The sequence below is a fragment of the Gymnoscopelus braueri genome (assembly GCF_963280865.1).
Source record: "Gymnoscopelus braueri genome assembly, chromosome: 6".
Lineage (NCBI taxonomy): Eukaryota > Metazoa > Chordata > Actinopteri > Myctophiformes > Myctophidae > Gymnoscopelus > Gymnoscopelus braueri.
In genome coordinates this window covers 55,756,613-55,779,662 of record NC_137607.1, presented here as the reverse complement: position 1 = coordinate 55,779,662, position 23,050 = coordinate 55,756,613, and the positions used below count along the sequence as shown (strand labels likewise).

The window sequence follows — 23,050 nt, the reverse complement described above, 5'->3', positions numbered from 1 at the left end:
TCTATGGGCTGTAGAGAATGGCAAAATTACTGATGATATCTACAGAGAGCAAGTGTTTCCATGTTAGTGCGTGGGCGTGTGTGGGAGTGTGTGTGTGTGTGTGTGTGTGTGTGTGTGTGTGTGTGTGTGTGTGTGTGTGTGTGTGTGTGTGTGTGTGTGCACGTGAGAGTTTTTTTGTCTGTCTGCTGCGGAGCAGGTGCACCGTGTCCGAGCCAGCAGTAGGAATTCATTGTGGGTTTGACTGGCTAAGGGGAGCTACTGGGGTTTTCACAGACCTGAACGCAATAAATTTCCACCATTACATCAGGGCATCATTATGTCATTATGTAAGCTCGGCGTCTTCAGTCAGAAACGCTGAAACACGGACCGGCTGGGCCCCCCTCACGTCTGGAGAATGGACATTTATAAGACAATTTGTCTTCTCGAGGGCTGCGCTGGAATAACAGCTTAAATATGGCGACTCCCTGTCATTACCTGACCCGTGAGGCCAAAGTGTCCAAACATCAGCACCTGCTAAATGGTAGCTCGCAGATGCTGGGCGAGACTTTCATTGCATGATGGACAGTGTGCTACAAGGGCGTTTTAAAGATCGCTTTTTAGTATTTACGCTTTAATAACAATAATAATATATACTTTATTTCTATTGCAATTTTCAAATGCAAAGGGCTTTACACAAAAAAATATATAAATGAAGAGTGCATAAAGCCTGTTTTATAATTGGTCGTACGATGATGTCGCATAATGAAAACAGCCAAACTAGAAGCTCACAGCACGTTGCATTGTAACGTCATGCAAGGGGGTGTATCAATTATGCAAAATGGATGAGATTAAAACACGGTAAATACCATGAAAGTTTTAAGCATAAAGCATTAAAAGAAACGTAAAAATGTACTGTGAAATGAGACAGGAGTATGGAAAAGGGGAGGTGGGGCTGGGGGTTGTAAGGCCACAAGTGTTCAAACCAATCAATTGATATAGTTTTTCTGGAAGGTATAACTCGAGTAGCATGGCAGTCAAAAGCAACATTATTTAGTACGCATTAACATTCCGTTCAAGACCAATTCAGTCCCAGGGCTGAAAATGTTGGGCCTTCCAGACGTCATCAGTGTCAGTGTCAAGATATTGATGAAAGCTGGAGGGCTTCTTGGAGTGAATTTAACTTGAACTGAATTAATCGCTGTAACCTGACCACACTGTTGACTGCAGTCCCGTTTCTTTTTGAATCACATTAAAGCCTGTCCTACTGGGAGACTTACTTTAAATACTTTAGACCATTCAAACTCTACAGAAGGGAGAGAGTGTGTGCATATTGATTTGTTGATGGTCAGTTTGTTCTTAAGTATAACCATTCTGTGTTTTTTTTAATCTTGCTAGATAATGGAAATTATGGAGGATCAAACATATACATATTGATAGATTCTGTAATGCTAAATGAGGGCAAAGACAGAGTTAGACTTGTAAAGCTCCTTTAGGGATATTTAGGGATACTGAAAAACATTTTCATGTAAACGTGAAGAAGGCCATAAGCTAAAAGTACTTTTTGGTTTGTTTGTTTATTTTCATTCAACCCTTGTGCCGACTATGATTCAATATATTCATCGGTATTACCACTTTTGTCTATTGCTTTAGTCCTATAGGCTCAGCACTGGTTAATATTCACAGAGTTGAGTGTTCACTGGGTTGAGTATATTTCACAATGTGAGGGACGAATGTACAGGTTAGTAAGGATTACTGGTTAAGAATTCCCTGAAGTTTAAGGTGTTGTTAAAACTTACCGCCCATGTCTTGGTGAGCCTGTAGATGGGAACGCTTTGTAACCCTGACACCACGGCCATGACCGCATGCAGGTTGTTCATGTCACATAGTTTCTGTAAGGAGTCAAAAGTGATTGGGGTCAAAGTGTACTTGGAAACCAACTCAAGATGATATTTTGGTACGTCACTAGGACTGTCACGATTACAAATTTAAGTTGACGATTAATTATCACTCAAATAATTGCGATTAACGATTTAACTGTTTCTGTCGTTGAAAATTTATGGAACATTATGAATAAAAATGACATTTCTGTTTGGCTTTTAGCTTTCGGAAACAAAAGTTGCACAGGGCAGATATGACAAATAACACATATTTAATTACTTTATACTTAAAAATAAACATTAATAGTGGAAATAGCAGATCTATAAGCTCAAAACGCGTCGCAGTTTTGAGCTTATATGCTATTTCCACTATTTTTGACATTTTGTAAAAATATTAAATGTTTTAACATGGAATTGATTATGACGATTATGACGATTATGCAAAAATAATTGCGATTATATAAAATAATTGCAATTAGACGATTATGTAATAATTGTGACAGGCCTATACGTCACATACACATGTCATAGCATCAAATCACTGGATCTCAAGAGTGCCGCTGATCCGATTCAAAATTAGAAGTCTATGGACTATAGAAAATGACACATTTGGTATGTGTGTCACTTTTTGAGCTTTGTTAAACATACAATCTAATCTCGTTCTGGAAGGGTGCAACACTCCAATAATTGTATTCTTTCCATCTATTTTACTAGTACTAACAGCTGTTTCCACCCAGCCACTTTAAATGTGGCATCCTTATTTTGGAAAATATCATTCTAGGTGAAAATGTTTTTCAACAATTTTCAACTGCAAAGTGTAAAATATGTTTCTGGCTATTGGTGTGCAGAAACAATTAACTTTGATTATACCATGTTATACAATTATTATTGTAAAATGAGAATTATAAATAATACCTTGGCAGTGCGGATGTAGTGGCTCAGCACCTCCGCTCGTATCTTCAATGTCTGAGCATGGAGGATCTCTCGTACCACCCAGAAAGTTGTCTATAACACACACAAAACAAACAAACAGCCTGTTACAACACCTGCCAACGCCAAAGAGAGGGCCGCACATGGACCGTATTGGGGGAAAAATTAGTCCTGCATGTTCTCAAGGTCCTCAAAGAGAATGTAAAGTGAGAACGAACAAAGACAGAGAGTTCTGCCGTGTTAAAAAGTCCACAGGCTCGTGAGGCTCCGAGCCAAGACTTGCAGATAGTCGGATATCTGTGGGCTCAGAGCATTGTAATGCCCGAGTTGTACTTGGTAGTGCACCAAAAATAGCAGATCTACAAACTTCAGTGCGCAACACCCACCCACACACACAACCAAGTATAATTGATTGATTGATGACGTTTTTATCGGTAAAATTATACATAAGCATTATGCTTTAAATAAAATGATAAAGCACAAAAAAGCCTGACAGCTTATTTTCATTGTGGTCCTTTGAGTGCAACCGTGTGTAAACTGATGTTAGAGAATGTAATGAGACATTTCATCCAGAAATATAAAAATAACTAAATAAATCCATACAATTTCCAACGTACAGTACTAGACAACTAAACGCAAAACAAACAACATGGGTACTGTAAATCGAAGGGAGAGAAAGTCTGTGCACTGTAAAGTAGCTCCCATAGTAGTTGACTTTACCATGTGTGTGGATTGACTTCATTTTCCCTGTGCTACTCTGTCTTTCCTGCACCTGACCTACATTTTGGATCTGCATGTTCTATTCACTTTGTCTCAGAGCGTTGTGAACCAGAGGAGATAATGAGATGATGACATTCCAGCCAAACGTCTGATTACACACACAAACAAATGAGTCAGGGAATCAATCAGAGCCCATGGGAGGAGAGAGAGAGTGGGGGGGTGTGTGTGTCAGGAAAGCAGAACAGCAAAGGCAGAGTTGAAGGTAATGGGAGGAGAGGGCCTCTTTGAGCTTTTTCAAACAGCGCAGCTGTCTGCACATTGCTTTCCTGATAAGAACGAGTCAGACAGACTAACATCGCTCCCTCTGTCTCTCACCAGTCGCTCCTTCCTGTTCTCCTGCTGGCGGACAGAGCTTTGTGTTTGATAGATGTGTTCTGGACAGCAGGCAACAGTGTCGACAGCATTCAGACACTTCAGAACCGGGAAATCGTGCTTTGCTGCTGGGTACGTTCGTCATCCTGTGTTTTTCATCTAGTGCCGTCTGAATGTGGCGTGTGCGTGCGTGTGGGTGTGTGCTGTGTGTGTGCATGCGTGCGTGCGTGTAGGGTTCAGCTGTATACTAGTTTGTGGGTTTCGACAGCTTCGGTGATTTTATCACATTAAGACCTACAGCCGATTCTACAAAATGTCTTCTAAATCAGTATTCTGAAAAAAAACGTATGTTTCTATATCAGTGGTTCTCAAACTTTTTCATGTCAAGCACCCTCAAAATGATATGTATTTGACCGTGTACCCCCATCTCAAAATATTTTGTTCCAGGGACCTCCAGAAGCAAAGATTTGAGTTAAAAAAGTTCGCTTTAAAATATATATATATATATATATTCAAAGATTTGCACATATGTTCACGATTTTTTGTAGATCTGCTATACAGAAATGTATAGCCAAAGTGTAAAATAATGCTTTTTAGCTCAAATCAAGAAGTGACACAGATGCGTTCCAGGTCTTAATGGGTTATGCTAGTCTGCATAATTAGTATTTCACTGAACTAAGGGGTGAGGAACCAAGGACTGAATGAAGGGGGGGGGGTGCAAGTGCAAGCGCTCAGACCGAGTGACATACAGTAGATGAAGACGGGGAGATGGGATGAAGACAAGTTGGTGGTTTAAAACGTGACTCCCACCAACCTCTCTAAACTCCCAAAGCCCCCCCATCAATGTAAGAATGTGAGGTCACACGTGGAGAAGAAACTCCCCACTCTGTGCGCATAAAAGTCCGCTCTCACATCTGCCTTCCACCTCGGGAAAAAAAAACAAAATCAGTATTCCGGTGGGGATCGTTACAGAGCAGGTGTCCCTGTCTGTCTCGGGGAATACGTACGTGCACGTGCACGTTTTGACTATTTTACAATTCTGGCCTCCGCTTCACCAATAAAGTCTTTGAACAGGGTCATGACCGCGCCGAGATAATGTCAAAGCAAATGTGACCATATGGTTTGGTGTTATGTGCATGGATATGGGTACAAGTGTGGACATGCTGGACTAGGTGAGAGGAGAGAGAGAGATGGAGAGGGCGTAGACCAGTGGTTCTCAAACTTTTTCATGTCAAGGACCCCCAAAATTGACACTTATTAGCCCGCGGACCCCCATTTGAAAAGATATGCCAGGGACCCCCATAAGAGAAGATGTTACGGCTCTAGCAGTGATTCTCAACCATTTTAATTTCAAGGACCCCCAGTTTGACATGCATTAGGGCTACGGACCCCCATTTAATGGCATTTCTATCACTTGGACCCCAATTTATATTGTAAAATCTGTGTTACAGACCCATAAGGGACCATTTGGTGCCTAATCTATCATTTAGCTGGGGACCCCCTGCAACTCCCTCAAGGACCCCTGGGGGTCCCCGGACCCCACTTTGAGAACCAATGGCGTAGACAGTCAGCAAGGTCTGTCTTTATGGATGCACCTCCACAAACAAGAAATGCAGTTATGTATCTTTAGCATTGCGTTTATGAGCGTATAAAAGCCTCCCAATGCAGGGTTGTACTACGCCCCCGGCCACTGTGGATCAGAGTGAGAGAGAGAGTGAGAGCGAGAAAGAGTGAGAGAGAAAAGAGAGAGAGAGGGGGGCCTCATAACAGCAGCAAATCAATGAGGAGTTTACAAGAAGCTGACTAATGGCAACACATATCTATGCTGTTGAGTTGCAGTGGCTGAAATGAAGATCCTCTGGTCAGAGCGAACGAGGGAGGAAGGGAGGGAGGGATGGAGAGAAGGAAGGAAGGGAGAGGAGTCCAGCTGGCTTGACACAACGTGGATTATGGGTAGGGAATGTGTCCTACTTCTTCTGACCCACCTCAAGTCTATAGAATGTTAGAAGAATCCACAGAGCTATATGCCCCAGGACCAGGAAATCACAGCAGTGACTGTACCACGCGAGACCGGGACGAATGAGCCAGAGGAACCCATTGCTGGCATTCTTAATTCTTTCCATGCATTTATATTTATAGGATTGTTGTTGATGCTCAAGGTTCAATAGATTGCACTGTGATATGTATACACAGCAGTGGTGGGAAAAGTACTGTTTTACTTAAAGTAATACTAGGTAACGTTAAAACAAAAACTAAAGTTAAATTGTATATCTTTTGTGAGTGGCAAAAGTTTCACAACACCCACTCCATGAATTTCACCCCTGGAAGCCTTTTATTTATATATTTTCTATTGAACGGTGTCGGGGGGGACTTTCCCGGGAAAATGACGTCATCTGGCCGGAAAACGGAGGCGGAAATGCACTGGTTTCCTGTTTGGCCAGGAACTACCGCAACGGTTTCCTGTTTGGCCAGGAACTACCGCGCTAATAACAAAAAGGAACCTCACGCTGATTTTAAGAGAATGTAGGATTGGAAGATCGAAAAAGAACAGAAAAAGAAAGCACAGCTCATGGTAACTAATGCTCCACTGGCTAAGAGAAACGATCCGCAGATAGTATAAAACAATTAAAAGAACGCTTTTTGAAACGCTTCCGGCTTCCGGTGAAAACAAATGGAATTCTGGGTAATCGAGGACTACGGAAATTGTATGCAGTGACGGTAGTGACCAGCAGAGGTTGCTAAAAATCGTTATTTGTGAATCTGCATTGTACAACTTAAAAGTATCAATACTGCAATGTAGAAATACTCTGTTACAAGTAAAAGTCCGGAATAAAAAAAATACTTGAGTAAAAGTGCAAAAGTATTGGTATCAAAATGTAGTTAAAGTACCAAAAGTAAAAGTACTAAAATGTTTGAAAATAGCAGATCTCTCTCTCTCTCTGCTAAGGGGTCCTTGGCCTGAAAAACATTGAGGACCCCCTGATGTAGATCGAAGAGGAAAGATGTGAGGTTTAAAATGCATGAGAATTCGGATCATTTGTAATTTCGATTCTCGTACAAAGCAGAGTCAACGTTTATGTTATTGTCTTCCAACATAAGTCAGACGGAAGAGGATTTCTTCTGCCTCCTGTTATGAAGTGTTTACAGTATTACAGTGTGTGTCACATTAATTTATACCCTCAGGGAATGATTATTATGATGTTATGTTACTGTGTATGTTGTTATTATTTAAATGATATTAAGTATTGTTGGACGTTAATGCCTTTTAACAGTATGACCATCCAGGACTGATTTAATCGAGGGATGATGATGATGATATATGGGCAAAAATTAAATATCACTACATTTTGTTGTTGGACAGAATTCATTTATATTGATATGACAAAAATGGGTTGTTGTTGTTTTTGGTGTTGTTGTTTTTTAAGGATTTTGGTTCTTATTTTGCTAAATTAGTTAATCATTTTAACGACTTTAACCATATTTTATACTTTGGCTATTGAAAAATTGCAGATATACAAGCTCATAGCCTGGCTCCCGGTTCAACGCTATGAGCTTGTAGATCTGCTATTTGTGTAAAAAAGAATCCCTGGCACAGAGAGATAGGGGGGTCCGTGGCCAAAGAGATATCATTTTGGGGGTCCTCAGCTTAAAAAAGGTTTCAGAACCCCTGCTGTAGGATCCGTTCTTCTTGCCTGGCGGTTCCTCCTCCTCGTCACTGTAGCTGAACCGCCAGCCAGTGGTGTAAACCACTGGCTGGCTTGTTACTACAAGTACAATTACTCAAGTACTGTACTTAAGGTAAGGTATTTGTACTTTACTTGAATTTTTCCAATTTTCAATACTTTTACTGCTACTCCACTACATCTCAGAGGCAAATATTGTACTTTTACTACAGTACAATTATGTGAAAACTTTAGTTACTAGTTACTTTGTGGGTTACATTAACCACTTTAGCCCCGTTTCATACCTACGCTATATGAAAATAGCAGATCTACAAGCTCACAACACATCGTGACGCGTTGCGAGCTTGTAGATCGGCTATTTTCAAATATTTTAGTACTTTTACTTTTGGTACTTGGAGTACATTTTGATGCCAATACTTTTGTACTTTTACTCAATTATATATATATTTTTTATATTGCAGTATTGGTACTTTTACTTAAGTAAAGAATTTGAATACTTTTTCCACCACTGGTCTCTCCTCCTAGTCCTAACCTCGCGTCACTAGTCTTTCCACCTCGGAGTAAATCCTGGTATTCGTTCCAAACTGGCCCGTGTGATCCGATCTAGACAACGCCTACTGAAAAAATAATTTAAAAAAAATAGGGTGGTTCCAGTTGCTGGTTCAGTTTTTTCCGGCGCTGCTTGGTTTTGGTTCCCTCTGTTAGTTTCCCCAATCCCCATTTAAATGAATAGAGTATAACTACTAGTTTAGTCCCGCCAGTCGCTACGAGTTGGAATAAAAGATGGATATAACAAACAAACTATTCCTATAAGCATTGTGAGCTTGTAGATCTGCTATTTTCAAAATATTTGTATACATTTGAAAATTTCACACGGGACATTCTGCATAATGAGTACTTTTACTTTTGGTACTTTAAGTATAGTTTGATGCCAAAACCTTTGTACTTTTACTCAAGTAATTTTTCTTTAATTTAGTATTTCTACGTTACATAAATAAATGAATTGCCAATAGTGCCAGCGATTTCTCATTTTTCTTACCTTTTCAAGTAGTCACAGAATATTTATATCCAGTATGATCAATCCCCCAAAAGTTCCTAAACACGGAGGCTTAAACTGTGCTTCCACGAAAGACATAAAATGTCACCTCGACCCCTCGTTTGCATGTTATAGGCCGTTGAAAATGGCATGTCTCATCAACAATGCAGGGGAAAAGAAACGGAACTCAAGATACAGCCGTTTCCCCACAGACGCTAACCAGGAAGCGGATGGAGCAGAAGATCTTGTGATCATTTGATCTCCTAGATCTCTCTGTGTCTGAGCCTGAAATGGTGGCTCATAGGTTGCAGAACAGCGCCATCTAGTGGTAAACATTGAAAACACTAATTGGACGTGGACACCTCTTCTGGCACTCGGGCCTTGGAAAAAATGGACATGTAAACGTCAATGGCACTGAATGAGTTAACTCATTCACGGAGTTAAAACAGGACAGGAATGTCATTGTTTTATTATTTACTTAGTGTCTGTTTCTGTTGGTAGTCGTCGCTGCCAGTTCCCACCTGACATCATGTGTGAGTCCCGCCTGCTCCAGACCATGCTGAATAACTGCAAGCTTGCATAGCGTCTTCAGGCTAGGACTCAGGTCTAAGATACACAGATTTTTTCCCCGTTGATCTCCAAAGATAACGACCCGTTGTTCTCCAAAGATAACGATACGATCTCCCATGCAACAGCACATCCCCTCCATCTCAGACGGTCCTTTCCCCTTGGGCTCGACCTTCTTCCAGGAGAAGGTCTCTGGATTTAATTTCCACAGATCACTGAGGGTCCGGTCCTGGTTGTGACCACCACATATGTACAGCTCTCCATTGTAGGTAAAGGCTGAATGACTGGAGCGTCCTTCTGGAAGAGGATGTGTAGAAGGTGTGTTCAGCCAGCAGTCGGTCTCTGTGTCAAACACTCTGGTGTTGTTGCACTGATCCTGGTACCCCCAGCCCCCGAATACAAACATCTTTGTCCCGATGATGGTGGCAGAGTGACCTGATGAATTAGGAGGTGGAGTACCTCTGGTGTTAATTAAAGACCAGACCATCGGGATGGTGTCCAACTTGTAGATGTCATTACAGAATCCAGTCAGGGTCGATCCTCCATGAATATACATGAGCTTCCCCAAGACACAGGCTGAGTGGTCGCTCCTCTGCCCTGGAATAGTCCCAGAAACCCTGGGTTTGAACAATCTGTGGGTGTCGACATCAAATGCATGAAGCACGTTGCAGTCAGAGAATTCCTGACAACCTCCCCAGAGGTAGAAGACATCTTCAACCAGCACCGCCGAGCTGCCACAGCACAAGGAGGGAACCTCGAAGTGATGTTCTCCTCTTCCAGGTGTCACCCGGGGCAACGTCCTCCAGCGTAAAGACATTGTGTTGAAAACGTGCACATCAATCCCTTCCATGTTGTCATTGTTGTCACGTTGGCACTCTACAAAGAAGTACACCTTGTCTCCAACTGCAACACCTGCATGTTCCTTCATTGGTGGTCCTCCACTCTGATGCAGCGTCCAGCGGAACATTTCTAACGCTGGATTTTAAGTCTTGCTCTGTAAATGACAAGTAGAGTCCTAATGTGTGCTCTACTGCTTATCTACTGCTTATTATTGGTTCAGTGGCACAAAGGACTCACAAAACCTAACAAATCCACAAAGCCGATGAGTTGGGTTTGGCCAATCAAAGAAGCCGATGGCTGTTGATAGCGAATGGATCACAAGCACAGTCAACAGTCCAGGATGCTTCTGGGAATGGGAATCCTCTGTTCTACACAGCAGACAGTCCGGTTCAGCTGCGTTGACAACTAGTCTTCAGAAGTTACTTAAGGCAGCCGTATCGGTTATTAAAAAGTTGCCGAATGATGTTTGGGTTTAGTCGACATTTTGTTTTAAAGGACATGGTTGTGACGACGACATTGTGAGGTCGTTGCTTGATGATGTCATAATGTAGGATAACCAATGACGTTACGCCAACTGACTGCCGTCTATAGGATGTCAACAGAACGCCGTTAAACACATTATTCCTGACGTCCAGTGGTGTAAAGTAACTAAGTACATTTACTCAAGTACTGTGCTTAAAAGGATCCCTGGCTAGTAAGCCAAATATGCCTTAATACATTATTTTGTTAATACATTAATTGTTCTCTATAACTAAAATGTAAAATTAAAAACCACCTTAAATATTGTATTTAGTTTAGAGATAGTTACTCTTTACTCAAAAGGGGCAATGCCTGTCGCAAGTTGATGATGTCATTCGTCCATGTGTGGTCCAGCCCCATGGAATTTATGGAATGCATGTGAAAAAAAAAAACGAACTTAATACTTCATAAAGTTAATATGATCGAGTGCATCAAATCAATATTCTAAATATGTTTTTTTGCACATGCATTCCATACATTACTGGACCATACATGGAGCAAATATCGTACTTTTACTCCACTACAATTATTTGAACACTTTAGTAACTAGTTACTTTGTAGATTTTAATTATTATTTGAAAACATTAACCACGCATGCACACACGCACAGACCCTATACTGTAGACAGCTCTCCTCGAGGTAAACAGCAGATGGTTACAGGTTAAAAAGACAGTTGGCTCGTTGTTCACATCTCTGATAGCTTGAGGGGGAAACATGTCTGTCTGTCTGTCTCTCAGAGAGAGAGATTATTTTTTTTTTTTAACCAAAACGTTATTCTAACAAATCGCTCAACAATCATTTTACCATAAAATATGAATACATTACATCTATTTCCAGTTAAGTCAAACACCTCAAGATTGTCCACTGTTCTGTAGAGACAGAGAGAAAGAGAGAGAGAGACCTCACGATTCCCAGTTGGATCCCGGGCTCCCCCAGAGTTAGTGTCGAAGTGTCCTTGAGCAAGACGCTGAACCCCTAAGTGCTCCAGATAAGCAGGTTGGTGCCCTGCATGATTTCCTCCGCCATCGGTGTGTGAATATGTGTGTGAATGTGTGAATCTAATGCACAATCTATGTAAAGCGCTTTGGATAAAATCGCTATATAAATGCACTGTTTAAAAACATGAAAAGATCTATTCTCCCCCTATTGGTTTACAACTCTGACGGAGCTGAGTCGACTAGCAGACCATCGGCCGATCGGCTCGGGCACTCGCGCCCGCCTCAAAACGAGCATACCTTTCCAATTTCCCAACGAATGCCAATCTCCCTGCGACATATATATATACATATACATATACATATACATATACATATACATATACATATATACACTATATATAAACCATATTTTTTTTATATTCACACCAATAGTAGGAGGAGAACATGAAATGAATGCTGATCTTTTCTGACGTTTATCATAGGCAAATTTAGCACCATATGTCCATTTGGTTCCATATATTTCCATATGCAACAGAAAGCACTGCATACAAAGCTTCATATCTGCATGAAAGCATCAAATAACCAAAGTGGACAAAATAGAGGCTAACTAACCACAGAGTGCAAAGAAAGAGTAGCGTGTCAGACAAACCAAAACGCGACACCTCTGGCAAACACAATAATGCACGCACGCGCGCATACACACACACTCATTAAATCGGTACTGATAAACTTGCCTTTTAAAAAAAATCTAAATTACTTTGCAATTAGCCTATTATTATTAGAGCGGTCGTCACAGGGAAAGTGCTAATCATCGTGGCAAGCCCTATGCACCACACATCAGCCGTCATATTCTCTCAGAGAACCACTGCAGTGAGAGCAGTCAGCGCTGCCCAATGTCCAACCATACATTACATGAAGATTAAGTATCCAGTCTATTTATGATCATTTCCAGTTTGCAAAATGATCTTTCCCCACTACTGATACAGGGGAGAGATACATTCTGAGAGCAATGTCAACATTGGAAAACGGATGAGCTGTCGCTCTTTCAGTGGTAGGATGTGAGCAGCTCTCACGATGAGGAAACTTGTGCGACATCTTTGCTCTGTCTAGTGTCTAGACACTAGGGCTGGTGAATTAATATTCGAATTTCGAATATTCTTCAAATATGGGGAAAATATGTATATTCGAATATGAAAATTAATATTCGAATTCATGTTTATTTATGTTTATTTGACAGGGACAATACAAAAAACAATGTATCAAGTTATAAAAACAAACAAAAGATATTTTTTATTGGATCTGAGCACTCGATACATAGTTTTTTGTATTGTTTTTGTAAAAAAAAAAATATATATATTATAATAATAATATTCGAATATATTCGAATATCTGCCAATTTTTAAGACCAATATTCGAATATAATTTCTGAGGAAAGTTGACAGCCCTACTAGACACAAGACTGTCTGTGAAGAAAGTCTTGGTAGCCTACTTGCAGTAGCATCCGTCGTTTGTGTTGGTTGAAATATTGAAGACATTTTTTCTCGATGCGACGCCTTTGTGAACTTGTAGATCGGCTATTTTCAAATAGCCTAGGTATAAAATAAGGCTAAAGTGGTTAATGTATGTTTTATAATGTCATAATTTATATCTGCAAAGTAACTAGTAACTACAGTTTTTTAAATAATTGTAGTGGAGTAAAAGTACAATATTTGCCTCTGAGATGTAGTGGAGTAGAAATAAAAGTATAGACAATTGGAAATACTCCAGTAAAGTAAAAGTACCTCAAAATTGTACTTAAGTTCATTACTTGAGTAAATGTTACTTTACACCACTGGGTATAGGCATACTGTATCTTGTACTGCGACCATGCAGGGCATGTGCAGTGTGTGTGTGTGTGTGTGTGTGTGTGTGTGTGTGTGTTTGTGTGTGTGCCACGTGCTGGTTGTTGATACATATAAAGTGTACTTCTACACCGGTATCCCCCATGAGAGAAACATTCTCGTCATTCTTTCATTCATTTAGTTTTTTTGCACTTGGCAAATAAAAGTGACGTGATGCGAGTTCTAACTTATTCTCTCATCGTCTCTTAATCCCTGACGCCCGTCTAATGAACTTCCCTCCGCGGCTCCGCCGGGCTTCCAGACGGCGGTGCCAACAACAGAATGCGAGAAGAAGGAAGAGGAATATGGCTTGGGATCATACTAAGGAGCTGTCTGGGACTCTCTTTCCTCCCCGCTCCAAGCACCATTATTCAAAAAAAAAAAAAAGAAAAAAAAATGTTCATTTTCCTTGGCTCTGCTAGCTGAATGTGTGTTAGCTAACATCTTGAATCACCGTTTGGGATCTGCTTATACATGGAGGAAGTTTCCACAGCAACACATTCTTATTAGATCATCTCATATTTATACTGGAGGGCAGTATAAAGTGGTCTTAACCCTTTAAGACCGGGAACACATCTGTGTCATTCTTTTTATTTCCTCGGGCTATTCAAAAATAGCAGATCTACAAGCTCATAGCGCGGCACCGAGTGCAGCGCTATGAGCTTGTAGATTTGCAATTTGTTTTTAAAATTGTGAAAATGTGTGCAAATCTTTAGTTTGAATATATTTTTACTTTTTTAAAGCGAAAGTTTAAAAACATTTTTTTTACTTATGTTGCTATATTATCAATGGTTTTCAAACTTTTTTCATGTCAAGGACCCCCAAAATAATATGTATTTGTCCGCGGACCCCCTCCCATCTAAAAGTATTTTGTTCCAGGGACCCCCAGAAGCAAAGATTTGAGTTACAAATGTATATAAAAGATTTGCAAAAATGTTCGCGTTATGAGCTTGTATAATTATGTGATATTTTTTAATAGCCAAAGAAATCTTAAAATGACACACATGCGTTCCCTTCCCGGCCTTAAAGGGTTAAAGGGGGCTCGGTGGAGAATCTGGAGGAAGATTAAAGGGTATGTTCCCCCTGCTTACGTAATTACAGTCAACTTCCTGTTGATGACTTCATGGGGCACGGCGAGAGAACAGCGCACACACTCACACCCAACCACACGCGTCTGAATGAGTTCCAACACCTGCTGCATAAAATTCAAAGACACGTGAATACCTTTCATTTACCCCCACACACCCATTGTAAGACCACAACGGCCAGCTAAGGACAGTGAGCTGTGAAAAAAAAAAAAAAAAAAGTCCTTCTCCTCTCATAACTCCTTCTTTGTCTGCCCTTCTTTCTATCCTTTCTTTCCCATTCTCTCTGCCTTCTCTTCCTCCATGTCGTTTGTGTTGCCTTTATGATCGCCATTAATGGTGGAGCAGAGAGACTATGCAGGTCTGAGTCAGGAAGTCCACACGTGTTCCTGTGTGTGTGTATGTGTGTGTGGGTGGGGGTGAGAGGATGTGATCTCGCCACCGCTTAATGGCCAAGGTTCGTAAATTTGTAACAGTCAGCTTTTAAGTGCAATTGAGGAGTGCACTCGCACTGTAAAACCCCCAGTGAGCTTTTTTTTGTGACACATTGGGATTTGAAATGAACACTAGAGTGCCTCACCTGGTTGAACCTGCGAGTGAAGGCCACAGCATTCGGGGCAGAGCTGTGTTTCTCCTTCTTGTTCCAGCCACAGCTTGACAGCTCCTGAAAGACAAAACGGAAGAGCGGTCAGAAATGTACTTTGCAGCATTTTTGCAGCGCGTCAGCATTGTGCTAAATGAATCTAACAGAATGCGTGGATTTCACACAGGTTAAACAGGAGGCCAGGCAGGCAGCGAGCTGGGGCATAATGAGTTTACTTTAGAGTTTTCTTTTTAAAATCCTGTTCACTCAAACATATTCATCGTCTGTACATACACATCTCATTGAAATAGATTGCATTAAAAAGAAAAAGAAAAAGGCCAGAGAGACGCTTAAATGTTGCTTTGTCCTTTACAACGTAGCGAGAAGAGTGGAAGATGAAAAGAAGGAAAAGGGGGAGCAAAAACAAATAGAGAGAGACTGAAAAAGAGAGATGGAGACAGCAATATTGATGGCATTATGTGATGTGTGCGGCTGGTAAAAACATCCAGTCAGATCTTCAGGGTGATTCAGGATGAAAGCCATAACATCAATTCCATTCAGGATCTTGAGGTGCCTCAGCATGGAGCTGGCTACTCATTTATTCAGAAGCTGAGGCCAATTCTTTAGCAATTCATGTGCAATGGACTAAACTACTTACAGGATCCCGCTGGTGTTTATCACATTGGGCTCCATAGACTTAATCCATTCTTGTCAAAACGTAGTCAAGTAAGAAAATACAAAAACAATATAAAAGGTATATACAAATATTGCACTGCATTAACCACTTTAACTTTGGTGATCATCATAGACGAACATTTTTCTAAATGGAATATCTACAAGCTCACAATGCAAGAGCTTGTAGATTGCCCATTTCCGCTGAGCGACACCATCGTACAATAAAGTAATAAAATGGGCCGTAAGTGTATAAAGTACATACTTAAGTGGTGTCAGATTAGCATCACTGCATTTGCTATTGTGAAACTTAGTGTTTAGTTACAGGGATGCAGTCCATTTTTCTTTTTTGACAATGACATATTGCATCTATGGAACTCAAATCAAACAAAGAATATCTGGTGGAAACAAAACGTCATATCTTAATTTTGTGAAGAAAGAATCATTCAGAACCAAATGTAAACGCTACTGGAATAAGAATCATAAAATCTGCAATAGAGTCATAAATCATGAGATAATTTATTTGGAAGGATTCACAGAACATCATAACGATACCCAATAGTGCTCTGTACTGGCTAGCAAAGTACCAAGGCTAGACCCCAGCTGGGTCTCAGCCGCTTTCATCAGTGAACCCAGTGAGGGCGGACCACACAGACGCTGTAAGGGGGAACCCGGACCCCCCTTTCGCGACAATATGCCGTGTGGAGGCCATGGGTGCTGATGTAACAGTAGGAAAATGTTGTGCAAGCCCTCTCTCCTCCGTCCTGCCAGCTCAGCCGACTCAGGCTACAGCATGAACAACTGAATCAGGCAATATCCCCCCTTTCCCCTACACACACATTCACACATATGAATATCCCCTGTGAGACCAAAATGTCTGGAAGCCTCCACAAACTGTTCACGACTCCCCAAGCCCAGACCAAGTTAGGACAACCTCATGCAACGAGACCTCGCACCGGCTGTACTTTGTGCGTGTGCGTGTGCGTGTGTCTGTGTCTGTGTCTGTGTGTGTGTGTGTGTGTGTGTGTGTGTGTGTGTGTGCAGTGCACGCTTGGAACGGGTGAAGCGGCAGGGGTGAGGAAGCCACGTATCGAACGCAGATGTTAAGATGAGACATTAGGAGCGTGGGCGAAGCAGTCGATACCTCCGGGTCTGAGTTGGCCAACAACGAGGATGAGGGAAGGACAGGAGGAGGAGAAGAGGAGGACAGTGTTAAAGTGTCAACGGTCCCAGTGGAGGCTTTGCTGGAGGTTTGGAAAATTGGAAGACCACCACCCACCCCCCTGCTTTCTTAATGACATATTACATCTTCAAAATCTATGGGATTGTTCTTTTAAAATATTAGTTTTTAAAGTAATCTCTGTTACATTAATACAATAGAGACAGACAGGAAAGAGGGAGTGAACCGACAGGATCATGAACCAGATTCTATGCCAGGACCAGGACAGTCTGTACCTAATAAGAGTGTTACAGGGATGACGTCTTTTTGTAGGCCAACCCAGAACTCCCGCAATTGGTTCCCACCAAAGAGTTCCAATGGAATTTTTGCGTTTGGTTTTGGTTGAAAAAAAAAGCTCAGTAGAAAACAAATCAAACAAAATCATAATCAATCAATCATATCAATATCATAATAAGGCTTATTATATTCAACAGCATTAAAAAAACCTTGATGATTCTTGAACCACACAGGAAATTAATGAGTTTTGAAAAAAGCACATAAATGGCTTCAAAATTCATAGTTGGCATATTAATGGATGAGATATATGTCAAAGAACAAAACCACAGACCTCATTTGCATAAATCAAAAACCCTCTGGCTAGGGAACCATTTCAAACTCACATCTGGGTTTTGGGACTACAAACTGTGGCACACTACAGTATATACTAGACACAATATCTGCAATGTTTATGATGTTCAGCACTGTTGTAATACAGCAGGCAGAGAGACAGAAAGAGAGATACATTAAGTGTGTGCATAACGGTGTTGATTTTGTCGACTAAAACTATGACGGAAAATGTTCGTCGCTTACCTTTTTTCACTGACGAAAACTAAATAAAAACTAAGCTATGATGACTAAAACTAAGACTAAATATACTGACAATTTCATCAGCAAATAAAAACTAGACAAAAATGTTATAGAGGGACTAGTGGAGAAGAGATCCAGTAGAACTAAAAGACAAGTCATTTTATGCTTGGTTGCGCTCGGGTGTTGCGCTCGGGTGTTGCGCTCTGAAAATAGCCGATCTACAAGCTCACAACGCGTCGCAGCGCAACGCGTTGTGAGCTTGTAGATCGGCTATTTTCAGCATGTAACCAAGTGTAAAATAAGCCATTATGAGGCACTGCCACAATACATTTTAGTCGACTAAATCAACTAGATTTAGTCGACTAAAACTAAAACATTTCAGATGACTAAAATATGACTAAAATTAAATCAAAATTTGCTGTCAAAATCAACACTGGTGCATAATGAGTGTTACCTAGGCTAACACTCCTAGTCTACTAACGCACATTTGAACCCATAAAGCCACTAGGTCTGTACCCATGGTGGACGGCACTAACCGGGTGCCCTGTGAGCCAACATCTGCAGCCCTACCAGGTAGGAAGCTCTCGCCTGCGTCAATGATATTAAATAAACCCCCACTGGTTTATTTTGCATCCCTCCTCTTTAAATAAGCAATTCGCTCTGGCTGTAGGTCCTGCCAATCACTCTCTTGTCCATCCTTTCATCCCCTTGCCTCCGCGATGAGCATTTCCACTCTGGTGATTGTTTGTCTGTCAGCGTCAGACTGTATATTGCGTGTCTGTCTCTCCGCCTTATGTCACTACCTGGGCCACCCAGGGAGATCCTAGGCCTGAAGAGAGAGAGAGAGAGGCACACAGACTGTCCACTGTCTCCGTGTCTCCATCAACATGGCTTTGCGCTGACCACAACAGCTCTATCCGACCCAACACTAGGGTTTGGCAACACGGGGACAAAAATCAGTCTGTCTTTAGCCCATCAAGACCTGAAGCCGATTCTACATGTCTCCAAAATCCCAACAGTTTTCTGAAAAACTATTTATATAGTTTCCATATCAGTGGTGCTCAATCTTTTTCATGTCAAGGACCCCCAAAATTATATGTATTTGGCCGCGGACCCCCATCTCAAAATATTTTGTTCCAGGGACCCCCAGAAGATTCGAGTTAAAAATGTTCACTTTAAAAATATATATATATTCAAAGATTTGCACACATTTTCAAATTTTTTCAAAAATAGCAGATCTACAAGTTCATAGCGCAGCTCAAATCAAAAAGTGACACAGATGCGTTCCAGGTCTTAATGGGTTAGAGAGAAAAGTCACCTCGTCATAACGTCAAACAATGGCACCCATTCATGTAGCCACCATTCCTCCATCGCTGCTGCAGCAAATCCTGACAAAAAGGAAACACTTGTGGTGTCACTTCAGGGTTCTGGTTCCCCACCACAGTCCTCTTAAAATAACCTACAGCAATTACCTCCTTTGTGTCAAAGCACAAGGGAGCTCATCCGTGACATCTCCAAAAGGCCACTGATGCTTTATTTCCTTTATGTTCTCTGACTTGTTAGTCTTGTTGCCTTATTTCAATGCCGGAGGCATTGAAAAAAAATTACAGACCACACTTGAAACACAGAAAACACAATAAGTGACAGTGACGGGGTGTTTACAGAGAAGAGCTTTGATGAGGCGTCTCCAGGGAGGAGGAGACGAGTGTAACTGCTAGAGTAGAGAGAGCTTTCGGCCTGCTCCACCCAACCACAGCCTGTCGCCTCCACACACCCGGCCCGGGGTTGAGCCGTGTTCGAGCTCCACGAGTCCCTTACAAGCTCAGCTGGGCTGCTGGAAACCTAAACCAACTTTGTAACTCTGTAGAGACTTTACTTCAGCTACAACTTAGTTTTCATGGGTAATCACCCATTTTTGACAACAGTGGCCACAAAGGGTCTATTACATAGTACTAGACCATACCCGTGGGGGGATATGCGCACATGATCTGGCAACCCGGGAGCCAGCGAACACAAAAACGCTAATAAACAGCTGACATTTGGGGAAAGTGGAAAAACGGGCTTCGCTGTTCCGTGCACATGGTAATGGTCAATGGCTGTGTGCAAATTCAGAGCAATTGCTCCAGGCACTGAGGAGAACCGGGCAGAAGAGATGTTGGCCTCACCACCCTCACAGAGCTTTGTCGAATTATAGGAGGATAGGACTGGGTTGGTTGGTTCCGACCTCTTAACGATTGCTTCACATTATTAATTATCCATTCACCCAGCCTTGGTTTAAAATCATGTATTAAGGCTATAAGATCAGTGATTGTGAAATGGGATTTTGTCCAATGTGGATCATGTTACCATATGTTTACCAGTGACAGAATTGGACCTTCTTACACGTTTTCCATAGCAACTCCATAGCTAGAGGCATCTTGTGCCCCCCCAGGCCCCAGGGGCCGGTGCACGCACCACAGCTTGGGAATCCCTGACCAATGCATATATTGAGGAGTATTAAATTGTCACGGTTAAATGCTTAGTAAGCTAACCAGCTGCATCCAGGCCACAGAACAAATTGGGGTGATCTAATTTGAGATACCACAGCCATTTGGCCACATTGTCAGTGGAAAGTTGGAGCGCTGAGATCCCTGGAAACAGTAGGGACAACAAAGAGGAACACAGGACAACAAAGATGAATAATGAAGATGAGCAACAGGGTTGGAAAACAGGAAGAAGCAGAAGGGAGAGACAGAGAGAGAGTGAGATTTACTGAGGTTGACAATCAATGTAATGGAAAGTCGGCATGGTACAATATGCCAGTTGAGTGTGCTTGGCTTCCTGTTGGGTGCTGGGAGACTAAACTAATTGTCTGGACACTGTTTGGCACATAGTGCTAGTGTCTGCAGATCAGACCCCATTGGTTTTCAATCTATTACTACTACTAGTACTGACCCCCAATTCCACCTCATAGCAGTGTTGATTTCGTCGACTAAAACTATGACAAAATGTTCGTCGACTACCTTTTTTCACTGACGAAAACTAAATAAAAACTAAGCTATGATGACTAAAACTAAGACGAAATATATTGACAATTTCGTCAACAAATAAAAACTAGACTAAAATGTTAGAGAGAGACGAATGGAGAAGAGATCCAGTAGAACTAAAAGACAAGTCATTTTATGTTTGGTTGCGCTAGGGTGTGCATGCTGAAAATAGCAGATCTACAAGCGTTGGGAGCTTGTAGATCGGCTATTTTCAGCATGCAACCAACTTAAAATCGGCTATTTTCAGCATGCAACCAACTTAAAATCAGCCATTACGACACCATCAAGGCACCGCCAAAATACATTTTAGTCGACTAAATCAACTGTAGATTTAGTCGACTATAATCTTATGATATTTAGTCGACTAAAACTAGACAAAAATGAAAACATTTCAGATGACTAAAATATGACTAAAACTAAATGGAATTTGATTCAAAAGACTATGACTCAAACTAAATCAAAATTTGCTGTCAAAATCAACACTGCGTCATAGTGGCTGTGTGTGTTGTATGGGATTCTACAGGCCTATGTATAATATTGTTGCTGTCGGGGCAGAAACCCATGTTTAAAACTACTACTTTTCAGGAAATGGGAAGAAGAACTACAAGAATTCCTCCGATTGCTGCCAGAGGAAACACTGTAGATTCTAGATACCGGATATCTATAGTTGTTCTACAGTGTACGTGTTTGTAAGTTGTTTAATGTTCCTATTTTAAGGTGCCGTTAAATTCTCAAACTTTGAATAGCATTAATATACTGTATGTTTTGCTCAATTTGAGGAGCTTCCCATTTATCTATTTTTATTTTATGGTTTCATATACGTTTGTCTCCAAATCGCTGCGGGTTAGGAAATACATCCTTTCCTTCAGTCACACAGCACTACAGTCTCTGGCAGACTCTGGCAGTCTCTACAAGCGTAGAGTGACAGCCTCCCTTGACTCCTTTTATATACTGAGGATAAGATTACATTTCCAGGAGCTGTACTGCTACATGTAACACACACACAAAAAGCACCACAGAACATATTGCACAGACGGCAACATAAACTAGACAAACAATGTCTAAAAGAAGAGATGTGTACACATGCACTTAAGTCACGTACCGATTTTTATCCGACGCAGGTCGGTTTTCGACTGAGAAACCGTGTGTAATTTCTTTCACATGCAAAGTTTTGTGTGCGCCGTCATTGCACATAGAACAACCGGGGTGACACATTGAACTGTATGTGACCAACGCTGGATTTCATTAAGTGCGCAGGTGAGCCAGGGCTGTGTGTGTGTGTGAGAAAATGCGTCATGTTCTAGCTATGGATGATCTCCATGTTCCAACAGAGAGGTTTAGTCTGCTGTGGGGGCTGCGGGCCTTTGTTTGCACGGGACGGTGGGTGCTCAACACATCAGAGAGGAACTGGCATATTTCTCCACGGTACGTAAAAGGCAATCTGAGATGCCCCATAACAACGTCTGCCAACTTAAGCCACAAATTTACTTCCCTGGCTGTTGTCATGACTGTGGGTTAGAAAACAAAAGGCAAATTCTGCCTCCCCCTCTGCTCTCCTCCCCCCCCCCCCCCCAGTTGTTTCAAAAACAAGCAGCTGTGAACCATCAGCATCGTGTGCCATTACCAAGTTAGAAATAGTCCCCCGAGAGAAAAAGAGAGAGGAGAGCTGGCAGGAGAGTCACAGCAAAAGACAAAAGGAAGAGATTGATATTCTTGGCACGGGAATCATGTAAATTATTGTTCTTCTCGTTCAAGCGCAACCATGCTCCACTGGCCCTATCCTTCCTCTTCTTCCAAATCTCCCCTTCCCTTCCGTCCCATCTCCTCCGTCGTCAGCTGCTCCGTTCCCTCCGTCTCTGCTGTCAGCTGGTCCGGTCCGCACTGTCTGTGGCGATGGGCCGCTCCTATCTAATTCATTCTTTCTAAGTAGAAACAGACCCTTTGGCTATAGGAACTACCTTAACCCATTAAGGCCTGAAGCCGATTCTACGAATGTCTTCTAAATCCCAACAGTATTCTGAAAAAACGTATCAGTGGTGCTCAAACTTTTTCATGTCAAGGACCCCAAAATGTACATGCATTTGGCCGAGGACCCCCATCTCAAAATATTTTTGTCCCAGGGACCCCCAGAAGCAAAGATTAGAGTAAAAAAATGTTCTCTTTAAAAATATATATATTCAAAGATTTGCACACATTTTCAAGATTTTTCAAAAATAGCAGATCTACAAGCTCGGATCTACAATAGCAGATCTACAAGCACATAGCAGATAGCAGATCTACAAGCTCGTAGCACGGCACCGAGTGCCGCGCTACGAGC

The 23,050-nt window shown here is 41.6% G+C and overlaps 1 protein-coding gene across 6 annotated transcripts in view; it reads right to left on the bottom strand.

Moving 5' to 3' along the window:
• Window positions 1–23,050, bottom strand: part of ralgps2 (Ral GEF with PH domain and SH3 binding motif 2) — a 133,604-nt gene that overhangs the window by 62,102 nt on the left and 48,452 nt on the right. For all 6 annotated transcript variants that reach the window (XM_080430994.1, XM_080430998.1, XM_080430997.1 and 3 more), the window contains exons 6-8: window positions 15,007–15,090; window positions 2,772–2,861; window positions 1,776–1,868 (exon numbers count right to left, since the gene is read on the bottom strand). In XM_080430994.1, coding sequence (XP_080287120.1) covers window positions 1,776–1,868; window positions 2,772–2,861; window positions 15,007–15,090 — 267 coding nt within the window. The remainder of the gene's footprint in view (window positions 1–1,775; window positions 1,869–2,771; window positions 2,862–15,006; window positions 15,091–23,050) is intronic.